Consider the following 15,003-nt stretch of genomic DNA (forward strand, 5'->3'; position numbering starts at 1 on the left):
GCACCACTTGTTAGACCTGTCAATGAAAAGAACGACAAGAAGCAGCGCAAGTGACAGAAGTAGTTTTGTGAAGAATGAAAAAAGAGAGCTAGAGAGAGAAGTTCAAACCCAATTACTGCATAAAGTGGGTTAAAACTCAACAGAAAGCAGGTTTCAGATGCTGTCAGTCGAAACCAACATTCAGATTGTTTCCTGCAGATTGAAACCTTCAATCCTTGAGAAATATATAAATATAGTTTTATTCTTAAACAGAGTCAAAGTCTCTGAGGAATCTCTGTTTTTGTGTACATGCTCTTAGCAAATAAAACAACAAAACACTTCACAAGGTAACATCTTATTATTATTCTTTGTTATTTCAGACTAGTTGATAATTAAGATGTTTTTTTTCAGTATCTTTTTATTTTGGCAGTTTGATCCAACAGAAAAAGTTTCTCCTCTTCAGTCCATATTTGCTCCTTTTTCCTCTGATTTTCACCTCGTTCATCTATTTTTGGTTGCGTATTTGGTGACGATCTCCCCTCTCAGACTGTACGACGGCTGGTTATCACAAGGAATTTAGGTCACATTATGACATCTGAAAGTATCATCTGAAAACTTGAGCTCCCTCAACCCTGAGGTGCTCCTGAGTTAGTAAATACATAAATCATAATGCAGAATAGATGCAAATAAAGTTTGTAGGAGACCAGGTTGAATCTGTTAAATCCTGTTGTACAATAACCAAACTTCATTCTCTCATACGTAAGAATCAGGCTGCTAAATGTTGCCTGTAATGACTCTTCTCTGAATTCTGACTCGACCCTCTCCTCCCTGTGCAGAGATCGTGGACCGGGTGATTCTGGGCGAGTGGCCATGCCTGAGGCCGACCATCGACCCGCAGAGTCACAGTCCTGAACTGGGTCAGCTGATGCAGCGCTGCTGGGCCGAGGAGCCCACAGAGAGACCCGAGTTCAACCACATCTGTCTGCTGCTGCGCAAACAGAACAAGTAAGTTACAAGAAGAGGGCTGTCTGAAGCTGGAATCCTACTACAGTAAAAGTACATAAGTATTATGAGCTTGATGTAGTTAAAGTATTGCAGTAAAATTAGTGGTTTGGTCCCTCTGACTGATATATTATTAGGGTCTGAGCACTGAAGGTGTGAAGGCACTATTGTATTTCGTGTGTTTGTTTCTTTATTATTATGGGACATCAGATCTAAATTTGACCCCCTAAACATGCTCAAAAACTTACTACGCACATCAGGTCTGGTGAACAATTTGATAAAATGTAAGAATTAACCCCCAAAGTGCCAAAATGTGCTCTCTAGCCCCACCGATGTCACTGAAATGGCCACCACGGCCTGTAGGAATGTCGTAGAGAGATCGAACTAAAACTGACTCATCAAGACCTACAAATCATACGCTGACACCCCTGACTTAAATCACACAGGAAGTCCGCAATTAGCCTGTCAATATAAGACTTTGCCTCAGTTTTGGCCCCCGAACAAACGCTATCTCCTCCACGGGCGTAAATGGTTTTGATGACTTATGACACTGTGCTGAAAAAAAGTTGTTAAAAAACTTTGTAATAACTCAAACGGTTTTAAACTGCGTTTAAAAGCGGAAGGTATCGTGCCTCATATTGCAATACCGTGAGTTTTGTGATCCGTTGCACCCCTAGTGTTAACATGTCAGCTTTGTAGACTATATTTTGTATGTCTTTCACATAGATAAGAGTGTGTAAGTCATGTATTTGATACATGCATTAATACTTTCTGATGTGAACCTACACTTTTAGATCTGTGAATGTTTTTAGTGTTCAGTGTTTCTAGTATTCAGCACTGATCTGTTCCTGTATCACATTATAAGCTCTGTGGTGCTTTATATATTTCTGTATACTAAGAAAATACAGGAAACACGTGTAAATCATGTGATATCTTGTCTGTTTTTGATGAGAACATAAATCTGTTGTCACAATAGAACAATACTATAAATTTGAATTTCACTTTGTTGGTAAAATCACACATCTGAACCAGTCCATGGCTAAAATGAGCTCTTCTTTGTTTAGAGACAATCAATATATATATGCTAAATGTCACATGTCAATCAAACTTTGACCAGGTCATGTGGGTCAAAAGTCTTTACTTTTCTAAAAATGGACCTGATGAAAATTAGGAAATTACTTTGTTTTACACACAAACTCATCAAGAGTTTTCAATTCACTCATTGAAATTCAAGTGAATGGGCCCAAAACTTGCATGATTTTGATGACACAGGTATGAGCAAGACAGACATGTCTCACCCTGCAGAAAATTCTCACACCGTTGAGATTTGATGTTTCACCATGACAGAGGAAGTTGCTATAACTTTATTGTAAATGCTCCAGTCTGCACCAAACTTCTCCCGCCCTGAACACGTGTACATGACAATATTTCATCAGTGATGCAAACTGGCTGAATAGCGCCCCCTACAGTGAAGCAGCACCAGCAGCAGGCAAAACAGTGGATAAAGGAAGTGATGTTTATCTCCTTCTTGCACTGTCTGAAAACAGCCCGGGTCTGAAGACATCTACATGCCCGTCACAGAAGCCCTTCGACTGCGTTGCGGCCTGACGTGCACGGAGGCGCGAGGGCCCGTTCAACGCTGCTTGCAGCTTTAATTAATAGTGAAGCATCAGTGTTAGAGCAGCATGTTACTGTTGTAGCTGCTGGAGGTGGAGCTAGTTTCTACTACTTTATATACAGTTAGCTAGTTTAGTCCAGTGGTTCCCAACCTAGGGGTCGGGCCCCTCCAAAGGGTCAGCAGATAAATCTGAGGGGTCGTGAGATGATTAATGGGAGAGGAAAGAAGAAAAAACAAAGTTCTGATACACAAATCTGTTTTCAGTTTTTGGACTTTTTCTCTAATCTTTGATTTTTGTTATCAGTGTCCTGACCAACACTCAGTGAACGTCAATTATCCAACAGCCAAGAACAGACTTTGGGTCCCTCACCTACAAAAAAAGCTTAAGTGTGTGTGTGTGTGTGTGTGTGTGTGTGTGTGTGTGTGTGTGTGTGTGTGTGTGTGTGCAGGGAGTCGAGGACCAACATCCTGGACAACCTGCTGTCCCGTATGGAGCAGTACGCCAACAACCTGGAGGAGCTGGTGGAGGAACGAACGCAAGCTTATCATGAGGAGAAACGCAAAGCTGAAGCTCTACTGTACCAGATACTACCACAGTCAGTACTACAGTACTACACATACTGCTGTACCAGATACTACCACAGTCAGTACTACAGTTCTACACATACTGCTGTACCAGATACTACCACAGTCAGTACTACAGTACTACACATACTGCTGTACCAGATACTACCACAGTCAGTACTACAGTTCTACACATACTGCTGTACCAGATACTACCACAGTCAGTACTACAGTACTACACATACCGCTGTACCAGATACTACCACAGTCAGTACTACAGTACTACACATACTGCTGTACCAGATACTACCACAGTCAGTACTACAGTTCTACACATACTGCTGTACCAGATACTACCACAGTCAGTACTACAGTACTACACATACTGCTGTACCAGATACTACCACAGTCAGTACTACAGTTCTACACATACTGCTGTACCAGATACTACCACAGTCAGTACTACAGTACTACACATACCGCTGTACCAGATACTACCACAGTCAGTACTACAGTACTACACATACTGCTGTACCAGATACTACCACAGTCAGTACTACAGTTCTACACATACTGCTGTACCATATACTACCACAGTCAGTACTACAGTACTACACATACCGCTGTACCAGATACTACCACAGTCAGTACTACAGTTCTACAAATACCGCTGTACCATATACTACCACAGTCAGTACTACAGTACTACACATACCGCTGTACCAGATACTACCACAGTCAGTACTACAGTTCTACACATACTGCTGTACCAGATACTACCACAGTCAGTACTACAGTACTACACATACCGCTGTACCATATACTACCACAGTCAGTACTACAGTACTACACATACCGCTGTACCAGATACTACCACAGTCAGTACTACAGTACTACACATACGGCTGTACCAGATACTACCACAGTCAGTACTACAGTACTACACATACCGCTGTACCACAGTCAGTACTACAGTACTACACATACCGCTGTACCAGATACTACCACAGTCAGTACTACAGTACTACACATACCGCTGTACCAGATACTACCACAGTCAGTACTACAGTACTACACATACCGCTGTACTAGATACTACCACAGTCAGTACTACAGTACTACACATACTGCTGTACCAGATACTACTACAGTCAGTACTACAGTACTACACATACTGCTGTACCAGATACTACTACAGTCAGTACTACAGTACTACACATACTGCTGTACCACAGTCAGTACTACAGTACTCTCTCTCTCTCTCAGTGTGTTTCTGCCTCTCTCGTCCTGCTCTCAGCTCGGTGGCGGAGCAGTTGAAACGAGGTGAGACGGTTCAGGCCGAAGCTTTTGATTCGGTCACCATCTACTTCAGTGACATCGTGGGATTCACCTCCATATCTGCAGAGAGCACGCCCATGGAGGTGAGAGCAGCTGTTTCCTCTGGACAACTTCATTATTTAATTCAATAATCATTCAAAGCTTTTGGACCAGTGTTCTTGCATTTCAAACAATTTAATTATTTTCTTTTTTTGAAATAAATCATTGTGTAAAAGGAAACATCTTGTTGGTGCAGAACAGATGCAGCTCTATGTTATCAAATATAACAAGTTATACCGACTGTTATGACCCAGCTCTTAGACCATGACAAATAAAGGGAAATATAAACAGTTTTATTCAAAAATCAATCAATTATATGTATTTTTATGTAATGTCATGTTTCATTTATATTCATTTAATGTAATGGTCAGTCAGTAGATCAGTGGTGTTGGTGAGTAGATGTGTGAATGTGTAGTGTTGTATGGTGCAAACTAAACAAAACATGTGGTGCGAGGAGAGAGCCAGCGATGAAGAGAGAGAGAGGAATGGATCAGGCTGATCCTGCAGTCTGCATGGACTGACCACTTACACTAATACAGTCCCGCCTAGCTGGACCTGAAGGGAGAAACACAGCAGCCCGACGCAAGACACAAAGCAGAGCGCCGTCAGTGACACTTCAAGTCAATGTTTTTATCCTTCATGTTTAGGGAAGCGTGAGCTGCTTGAGGTCTAAAAGCTTGTTGAACGTATTTACTTCACATGCATGTGTGTTTTCTTTCTGTATTCTCTTCACGGAGTCGACTGTAAAACTATTTCCGTGCAGTAAATGTCTGAAGTTTCTCAGCCTAATAAAGACAGTTTGTCCTCCTGCTGACAGCAGCAGCTTCTGAGGACAAACTGATGCTTCAGTGGAGTTTATGAGCTGCAGTGTTTCATGTCTGGTGTGAATTCCTATTAACTGTTCAGTCTAATGTTGGGTTCAGCTTTGAGTTTTCAGCTAATCTTCTTCTCTTGTGTCTGACTTCGTCCTCGTCGTCTTGTTGTTGTGACTCTGCAGGTGGTGACTCTGCTGAATGACCTGTACACCTGTTTCGATGCCATCATAGACAACTTTGATGTTTACAAGGTGAATCAACAGAAACTCTGTTAGTTTATTGATAGAAACTGACAGAAAAGTCCAGCAGACGTCCAGTGGAGGTTCTGTACTCGCTTTATGATAGAAAGAAAAGAATCAGCTCTGTGTGCAAAACCTCTCAACTAATTATGTTCTTTCATGCTTCAAAGACACAAACATCTTTAAGATTAGATGAGATTAGACTGAGCTTTATTCATCAAAGGGGATCAAAGTATTTCCTGCTGTTCACTACAAAGGCAGATGAAAACAGTGGTTCTCCAAAATATCAACTTTTCAGGAAAATAAGAAGCAGTCTATGAAAAAAACACAATTTAATTGGAATAAAACATTAGTATGAGTCTGATCAGCTGCAGAATCTCCTTCACCCAGAGAGTAATCATAATATTAGCACAATTACGCATAAGAAAGAAAATAGAAAATGTTAAGATATAAACAACCATATTAAAAATTAGAATCTAAAATCTTACATCACTTGTTGCTTTGGATAAAAGCGTCTGTCAAATGCCAAAATATAAATTTAAAAAATAGAAAATATTTAAAAAGATAAATACATTTCTGCAAAATAACAGTAGAGCAAAAACCATGAATAGAAATCTATTAAATGTGTCCTTCTTTTAGGAAAAACAAACACCTTAAAATTCACTTTGAGAGGTTCAGATCTTGACACTAACCTGCTGTTCGTGGTCCTGCGGCGCCCCCAGGTGGAGACCATCGGCGATGCCTACATGGTGGTGTCGGGGCTGCCGGTGAGGAACGGGAACCTGCACGGCCGGGAGATCGCTCGCATGGCCCTGGCTCTGCTGGACGCCGTCCGAACCTTCAAGATCCGCCACCGACCAGAACAACAGCTGAAACTGAGGATAGGAATTCACAGCGGTGAGACATTTATCCCCAAACTCAGAACAGACCAGACACAGTTAGGATTTAACATGAGCCAGTTAACTAATGCAGTGGAACACAGACCTACATTTAAAGGGCGAGTTCACAGTTTTTCAATTGTGTCTTAAAACAACAGTCAGGAGCCCAAATGAACATTAAAGCTGTTTTTCTTGCTGTAATCATTCCTCCTGTTCATACTGACCATTAGAAGATCCTTCATAATGACCTTACAATGGAAGTGATGGAGGACAAAATCCACAGTCCTCCTTCTGTGCAGAAATGAAGCTAATATGAAGTTTCAGCGTCCAAATGAGTCAAATCAAGTAGATATCTTTCAACGTTACAGTCTTTTTAGTGCCAAAGTCCCTCTTTTTGTTACTATACTTCCACCTGCAGCTCAACAGGGAAACACTGTCCGAGGAAACACAAAGAGGGAATTTGATGCTAAAAAGACTGTAAAAGTGTCAGATATCCACTTGATATGACTAACTCAGACTGCTGAAGCTGAATAGAAGCTTCACACAGACTTTTAAATGACTGTGTGGACACACTGTGGATTTTGTCCTCCATCACTTCCATTGAAAGCACATTTGAAGGATCTTTTAATATCCAGTATGAACAGGAGGAATGATTACAGCGAGGAAAACCTCTTTCACTGTTACTATGGACACCTGACTGCTGGTTTAACACACACTTGAAAAATTGTGAACCCGTCCTTTAAGAATAAATTAGATTTATAACACTGTTAAGGACTGTATCTAAGGAGCATTTCTATTCGACTGACGACCATTTGTGTGTGTGAAGAACAAATCTGTTCTGGTTGAACAGGCTACAGATGTGGAATTATTACCCTTTCTGGAATGTTTATTAGACTTAACTTTTAAAAAAAAGTATGACGCAACCATGATTTAATGCCTCTCCTTGTGTGGAGGTAGTATTGGATTTTCCATACTTTAAAAAAAAATTATGGAAAAGTTTTAATGAAAACTATGAAAGTCGAAATTTCAGCTAGAATCAGGGGCCAAAATACTTTTGCTGGAGGGCCGGATTTGGCCCACAGGCCGCTATTTGCCCACCACTGCTCTATGTCCTCATACAGAAACATAATCAGGAAACACACAAGGTCAAAATATTTTATTATATTTTATTTATTATTTTATTTGTTTTTTAAACTGATTCTTCTCAAGATGCTGAAACTAGAGAATATTTGACTCAAACAACTGATTGATTAACAGATTGATTTTCTGTCAATCGACTGAAGTTTTATCTCTGTTGTCTTTCTGTAAATTATCTTCAGGTATATGTACATATATTACAGCGCGGCTGTGAGGAGTCACTGATGTCTTCATGGTTTTCATTCCTTCTTGTGGTTTTGTTTCTTTTCTTTTTCATGTTTGTTTCATATTTGATGTTGAGACGAAGATTATATTCAGATATAAAATGAGAGAAAAGGACGAGCATGTTCATTCATCACTGTTTATATTTAACTGTCTTTCAATAAAACTGCTCAGAGACAAAATGTATTTACAATCACACTATAAATCCAGCACTGCATTAAAACTGATAATAATCTGTTATCAGAAACAAAGAGGTGTAAGGCACCTTATTTACATCATTTACATCCTCCCTGCATGTCTTACTGTGTGTGTGTGTGTGTGTGTGTGTGTGTGTGTGTGTGTGTGTATGTGTGTGTGTGTGTGTGTGTGAGCAGGCCCGGTGTGTGCAGGCGTGGTCGGTCTGAAGATGCCACGTTACTGTTTGTTTGGCGACACGGTCAACACGTCGTCACGTATGGAGTCGACTGGAGAAGGTAAAAACCGCACAGACACACAAACCTCCCGTCAGTAAACACATACGACATGTTGTTGACACAAAGATTCTCCAGAACAGCATGACGACGTGACAACAACACAATGTGAACATTTTAGCTTCTATAACTCATAAAATCATGTTTGAATAGCAGCTGCAGGAACAAATAAAGGCGAGTCGCTCATAAAGGCTCATAAAGTATCAACTGCAAGTTAAAGCTGCAACTAACAATTTTCATTCAGCAGATCAACAGATTAATTGTTTGCAACAATTAGTCGATGAATTTATTAGGTGATCTGACTGAAAATTAATCAGAGACCATTAACTGTTAATTGTTTTGAGTCATTTTTAAGAAAAAAGTGCTAAACTCTCTGATTCCAGCTTCACAAATATGAATATTTTCTGTTTTCTTTAGTCTCTGTGACAGTTAACTGAAGATCTTTGTGTTGTGGACAAAACAAGACATTTGAAGACGACATCTTGGGTTTCGGGAAACACTGATGAACATTTTTTCTGACATTTTACAGACGAAACAATTATTCAATTAATCGAGAAAATAATCAACAGAGAAATAGATCATGAAAATAATCGTTAGTTGCAGCTCTGATTGTTTCAACTGTAAAAAACACCAAAAACAGTGAAAAACGTTCATCACCATTTCCTACGACCCAATGTGAAGTCATAAAATGTATTTTTATATTTTCATAAACCCAAAAAGTATCAACTTACTGAAATATGTGGTACTGAAACACAGAAAATTCTCACATTTGAAAATCTGGAACTATAAAATGTTTATTTATGATTTTTTGTGCTTTTGCTTGATTATCAGAATAGCTGCAGATCAATCCATTGATTAATCATTGCAGCTCTACTGTAGTTAATTAGTGAGTAAAAACAGTTTCTGTTGCTTTATGTCCTCACAACAACACTTTTTACAAGATTTGGCTTTTTTTTTTAGATTTGGCGCTGCTGATCTATGACATAACAGACATATAACACGGTTCTGTTTTCATTCAACATCAACATGAACCTTTTCTACTTCTCTGATTGGATGAACACACAACTGGCTCTTCTGTTTTTCGTCTTTGCCTCCAATTTTCAAACACGAATGTCCCGGAAACATAAAATGTATCTTAAATTATCCACAAAAATCTTAACTTAATAAATATCAAATTGTCTTGTTTCTACAACCTAAACACTCACTAATCTCAACTTTATCTAATAACGCTGCTTTACTGAAGACAGATGAAGTGTCTCCAGTGAAAGACGAACTTGTAACAAACCTGTGTGTGTTCTCACAGCGCTGAAGATCCACGTATCAGCGGCGACTCGAGAGGTCCTGCTGGAGTTCAACTGCTTCCAGCTGGAGCTGCGAGGAGACATCGACATCAAGGGCAAAGGAAAGATGACCACCTATTGGCTACTGGGAGAGAGCGACAGCCAATGACGAAACACCGCGGACAGGAGGACGACAGAGGATGAAGGAGAGGAGGAGAAGAGAGGAAAAGAGAGAGAAGATAGGGAGGAAAGGAAGGAGGGAGGTCAGCAAAGGGAAGATGTAGCTAAAGAAAGGAAGGAGAAAATAAAATGAGGGAGCAAATAAAGGGAGACAAAGTGAAAAAAGGAAGGTGAAGCTGATGAAGAAGGAATCTCCTCAGACGTCTCAGGTCCTCGTCGTCCTGCAGCAGCTCTGTCAGAGGATTCGTCACCTCCGGGTTGTTTCTTGTTCCTGTATTTCACAACACGGAGGAAAGTAGCGGTACATTTGCAACACACATGTACACAAAACTGCAAAACCCAGAAGGATAAGTGACAAGAGAAAACACAGATGAAGAAAGAAGGAAAACGACCTGTAAACATGAAGAAGAAAAAAGCTGCAGCAGCAGGAATCAAACTGGACTAATGAAGGGCTGGAATATAAAAAAGGAGACATATGAACAGACTCTGGTTATAGACTTTATATTGTGACTTCCAGGTATTTTTCTTTTCCTTTATATGTTGCACTGGTGCCAGATTCATTAGGTTTTAAGGAGAAAATCAAACTGTGGTTCAGTTTAGAGTCGATTTTAATTCCCGGTCTCTGAGGTTTGACTTCAACACAGAATGAATTTGTTCGAGTTGGCTGAATGATGTACAGATTTATACTGTTACACTGATGAGTCATGATCATAATGTGGTTTTATCCATCAGTTAAGGTTCATGTCTACATGGTTTCAGCTGGTAAATAAGAAAATTAAAGCGGCTATAATTGATATTTTTGTATCAATATGAATGAAATGTATAAATGTCAGTGTGTAATGTGAGAGGTGTGGCTCCTAACGATGACAGTTATCAGTGACTCTGCAGCTCCTCTCAGCTTTACGGAGCTTTATATCAAGTTTCAGCTCATTGTTTATCTGTCCGGCTGCAACTTTACTGTTTTGGTTCACTCTCAGCGTCTCATAGCGTCGTTTTGGGCTGCAGCAGGCAGCTGTTTTCAGATAAAAAGCTGTAAAAAGCCGCTGTACACTACCTGCTCAGCACCAAACGGCGAACAGACACAGTTAGCTGTAGACTAGCTGGTGAACATAGTGGAGCATTTAGCAGCTACAGAGCCAGATATTTCCCTCAGGAGTTGGTAGAGAGCAAAAACAGAGCTAAAAGAGAGTGAATATTGGACTTACATTCACCAGGTGGACAGAAACACAACTCCACATGAATGATAATGTTGCTCCGTAACTGCTGGATGTGGAAATAAGCAACTGTTTGCTAACAAGTTCAACATATCAACTTAAAATGTGATGATATGTCAGTGTTGTGTTCACTGCTTGTTTCTGATGAAAACTAGTAGACAAAAAAAAATCAGTTAATGCAGGTTTAACTTGTTTCATTAATTAAGTTGTTGGACTTACAAGACAAAAATTGCAAAAGATGATGAAAACTGAAGCAGCAAGGCCGACATATCCTGACTTTTAGTCCTGAGTAAGGGTCATGCAGTGGATCCTACGTTTCCCATAATGCACCTGAATAGTGTTTTTCATTAGAGCGTCCCTGCCTGGTAAACAGTCACATCTTCATGTTATAAATTTTTAGTCTCAGAGCCCAGGCTGAGATAACCCTGATGACATCACTATGACATCATCAGGGTTATTTTCTGAGATTATACAACAGTTTTTATAGGCTGAGTAGGACTGACAACAGCAAGTAAACTGATCTTTATGTGTAGAATTGGTGGACTGTTCCTTTAATATTTCTTTCACAGTATTTTGGATTTAAACACCATCAAGTAAAAAGTAAAACAGCAAACATGAACATATTACTAAAACTTCATAAAGTAGTTGAGTTGGATTATTGAGAAGTGATTTTTATTCTTTTATGAGAAAAATATTCTGAAGCCTTTAAAAATCAAGAGAAGCTTCAGTGATGGAAAAGATTTTATTATGAAGACACTAAACAGTCACATTGATCAATCTGCAGATCATTTTCTCCATTAATTGATTAATCATTTGGTCTTTAAAACATCAGAAAATAATTTTTAAATAAAGCCATCACATTATCAAACAAAACATAAAAATATTCAATTTACTGTAAAGCAAGTAAAGCAGCGATTTCTCACATTTGAGAAACCATCAAATATTTGACAGTTTTGCTTGAAAAATGACTTAAATGATCAAAAAATAATAAAAATAGTTGCAGATTTTCTTTTAATCGACTAAATGTTGCAGCTAAGTGAATAAGAATGAATGAGCAACTTGTATTTTGCAGAATAAAAGTTGCACTGCTGTAAGTTTGTGTCTTTGGACTGAAGCAAAATATGGGAGGAGAAAATATGCAAAAGCAGCTGCTGCAGCAGAGAAAACTGTCTGAAACTGAACATCTGGGAAGAGCAGGTGTAAAATCTGCAGCTGTTTTATCACACACACACACACACACACACACACACACACACACACACACACACACACACACACACAGTGAAAACACATGCATTATAAAGTTAATTAAATTCTGTTCACGGCAACATCAGAAGACAAGAGAAGCAACAATTGGTTGTTTTTACTAAATCTGACCTTTCTGTTTCCCTCTGTGTCCTCCTGCTTTAATGTTTTCTGACTTTTAATGCAGCCCTGTAATACTTAATAAGTATTTTCAAATCTGTTTACTGGATATCACCACTGATCTCCTGATTGGATTCAATTCACAAAGTCCAGAATCAATTAATTTCTCTTCTCAATTTATCCTAAAACAAAAAGTTAAATTACTTCTACATTCAACAAGTGAGCAACATTTTTGTTTCTTTGAACATTATAGACACAAACCGTCAACACTGAGTAAAGGTGCAAATGCAAAGATCGATTTCTTGATCATTTAAATAAGAACTGCAATTATCCAGCTCTACTGTTAACAACAATTATGTAATTATAGGGGTCAAAGTTTTAAATATGACCACAAATCTCTCTAATCAGGGAGATGAATGTATTATTCTTTATTCTGTAGCTGATAACATCAGGCTATTTAACGAATATTTCCATACATGTAGCTTTGCAAAGCTAGAAAAGACATGTTTTAAGACACATGAAAATACTCAGCTTGGAATAATAATTTGTGTCTGATATGGTTTTTCCACAAATAAAAAAAGTTAAATTACGTGAGTTAAAATTCTCCCTCATGTAAAACTCCAGAATCTCTAAATATGTAAATATTGTTCATGTCTCCTCCTTCACTGTAAAGTCCATTCTCAGAGTTTGTGCACTTGTGTAAGTTCATACTGGACAATGATTGGCTCCAAACTGGTTGTGATGTCACACTTCCTGCTCGTAGGTTCATGTGTTAAACTGAGATTTAAAGTGAGCTCAGAGAAACTTTCCTCCTTCAGCAGATGAATGAAAACAAACTCTGCACAGAGAAGAGAACAAACATCCAACCGAAGGAACAAGAAGAAGAACATGATTTTAATTGGAGGGCTTTAATATTTGGCTCTACAGAAAGCTCTCTGTAAATTAACAAATGTTTTCCTGTGTTTTGTATTAAAAAGCTGCAATTAGAAGGTATTTTGTTCTTGAATTAAAGTTAGGAAAAGGACACTTAAAACCGAAATAGTTGGTGCAACAGTTGAAGGATCTGCTCGCAGGATGGACAGCTGGGGATCAAACCTGTGACGTGTCAGTTTCAGAACAGTTTTCTGCACATTTCTCTGCTCTGACCTCCAACATCCTGCAGACTGAAGCACCACAGAGCAGCAAATATAGGACAGAAGTACCGGAGCTGTTAGCGGGACAAATTATTTTCTTGGACTCATGAACTGAAAAGGCCTCATATTGTGAAAGTGTCTTAAAAGTACAAAGAGGCTCTGATATTTTTTATATAGTGCCATTACATGTGTATTACATGTGGACTCCAAAGTGACTCATATATCAAATCTGGTGAGAAATGATCATCAGAGCTTCAGATCATCAAGCTTCAGTCATCACAGGTCAACTCAGTGGAACTCAATAACGTATCATTAAAGTTTCTGTTTGTTTTGTGCCGTCAATCATTTTGTAATTTGAACTTTTCTTGTTTGTATCTTGTTGCACTTCCCTTTCTGTGCCATTTTGCATCCCTGCATTAGGCTAAAAGTTAGCTTCAGTTCAAGTGGGGATTCATAAAAGTGAAAATGAGCCATTTGTTTTTACTGGGGATCAAACCAGCAGTGTTTGTGTGTTTGTACTGACCTGTAGTGGTCTGAATAAAGTGCTGTGCAGAGCTGGTTTTATGTTGCAGGCTCCAGTTTGTCAAGTTGATGAAATAAAACTAATTATATTTTTATTACTGTTAAAAATATATTACAGTTCTCACTGTCACTGTTACTTACAGGTTATTATTTTCAGATAACCTCTTTATTGATTCTCCAAATGAATCCTCAGAGCAATAATTGATCCTCATTGCTGGCACAGCGTCTCTGCAGGTCTTGAAAAGTCTTTAAAAACATTGAATTTGGTGTCTTCAAAAAAAGACAGAAGAAATAATATATTCAAATCTTATGTTTATTTAACATATGTAACAAACATATTAAATGAATACATACATCGTAGGTACACCTAACAGTGATCATTTTGATTGTTTCAGTGTTAATGTGAACGATGACTTTTACTAGTTTTTTCAAGTTTTACCTGAAATTTGCTGTCTTTAGCGTATATACTTAATCTTAAGACTTGATTAATTAAATTACCTTAATGGATAGTTCAACTCAACACATTCAGCCATTGTAACATTGTTTTCGTCATGTTCTGTTCTCGAAAGTAATATTGCATAACGCTGTTAATATATGTTAGAACAAGCAAAAAATAATCAATACATTTTACACACAAATGTCATCATAATTGTGGAGGAGTTCAGTCTGCAGTTGAATCACATCGTAGACTCCGCAACCAATGTACTTTGTGCACATTAACAGGCCACCACCATGGAGAGGTTACTAGCACCAATGATGTATGGTGGTATGGATTCCATCTTTTGATTATCCTGTGATCAGGGATGTCTCTTGTGATGTTTCTTTCCTCTCACAGTGGTGCTTTGTCTTAGCACTCTAGTTCCTGTGTTGAAGATTAGGATGTGTCTGTTTTGAGAATATGTGGGCACTTATACTCTGGTGATTGTCTTACATGGTCCTCCCAGGGGAATGGAGGAAACGGCATCACCTACACTGAAGAGGAGAGGTAAGACTTTCCAGAGAAGTCCC

The 15,003-nt window shown here is 38.7% G+C and overlaps 1 protein-coding gene across 1 annotated transcript in view; it reads left to right on the top strand.

Annotated features, from left to right (window-relative positions):
- LOC121905116 (atrial natriuretic peptide receptor 1-like) overlaps positions 1-9,844 on the top strand; it is a 120,510-nt gene extending 110,666 nt beyond the window's left edge. The window contains exons 16-22 of the mRNA XM_042423115.1: positions 816-984; positions 3,049-3,195; positions 4,461-4,584; positions 5,538-5,606; positions 6,317-6,491; positions 8,206-8,304; positions 9,605-9,844. Of these exons, the coding sequence (XP_042279049.1) occupies positions 816-984; positions 3,049-3,195; positions 4,461-4,584; positions 5,538-5,606; positions 6,317-6,491; positions 8,206-8,304; positions 9,605-9,750 (929 nt within the window). The 3' untranslated portion in view covers positions 9,751-9,844. The remainder of the gene's footprint in view (positions 1-815; positions 985-3,048; positions 3,196-4,460; positions 4,585-5,537; positions 5,607-6,316; positions 6,492-8,205; positions 8,305-9,604) is intronic.
- Positions 9,845-15,003: the final 5,159 nt, after the last annotated feature.

Source organism: Thunnus maccoyii, chromosome 10 (assembly GCF_910596095.1).
Source record: "Thunnus maccoyii chromosome 10, fThuMac1.1, whole genome shotgun sequence".
Classification (NCBI taxonomy): Eukaryota; Metazoa; Chordata; class Actinopteri; order Scombriformes; family Scombridae; genus Thunnus; species Thunnus maccoyii.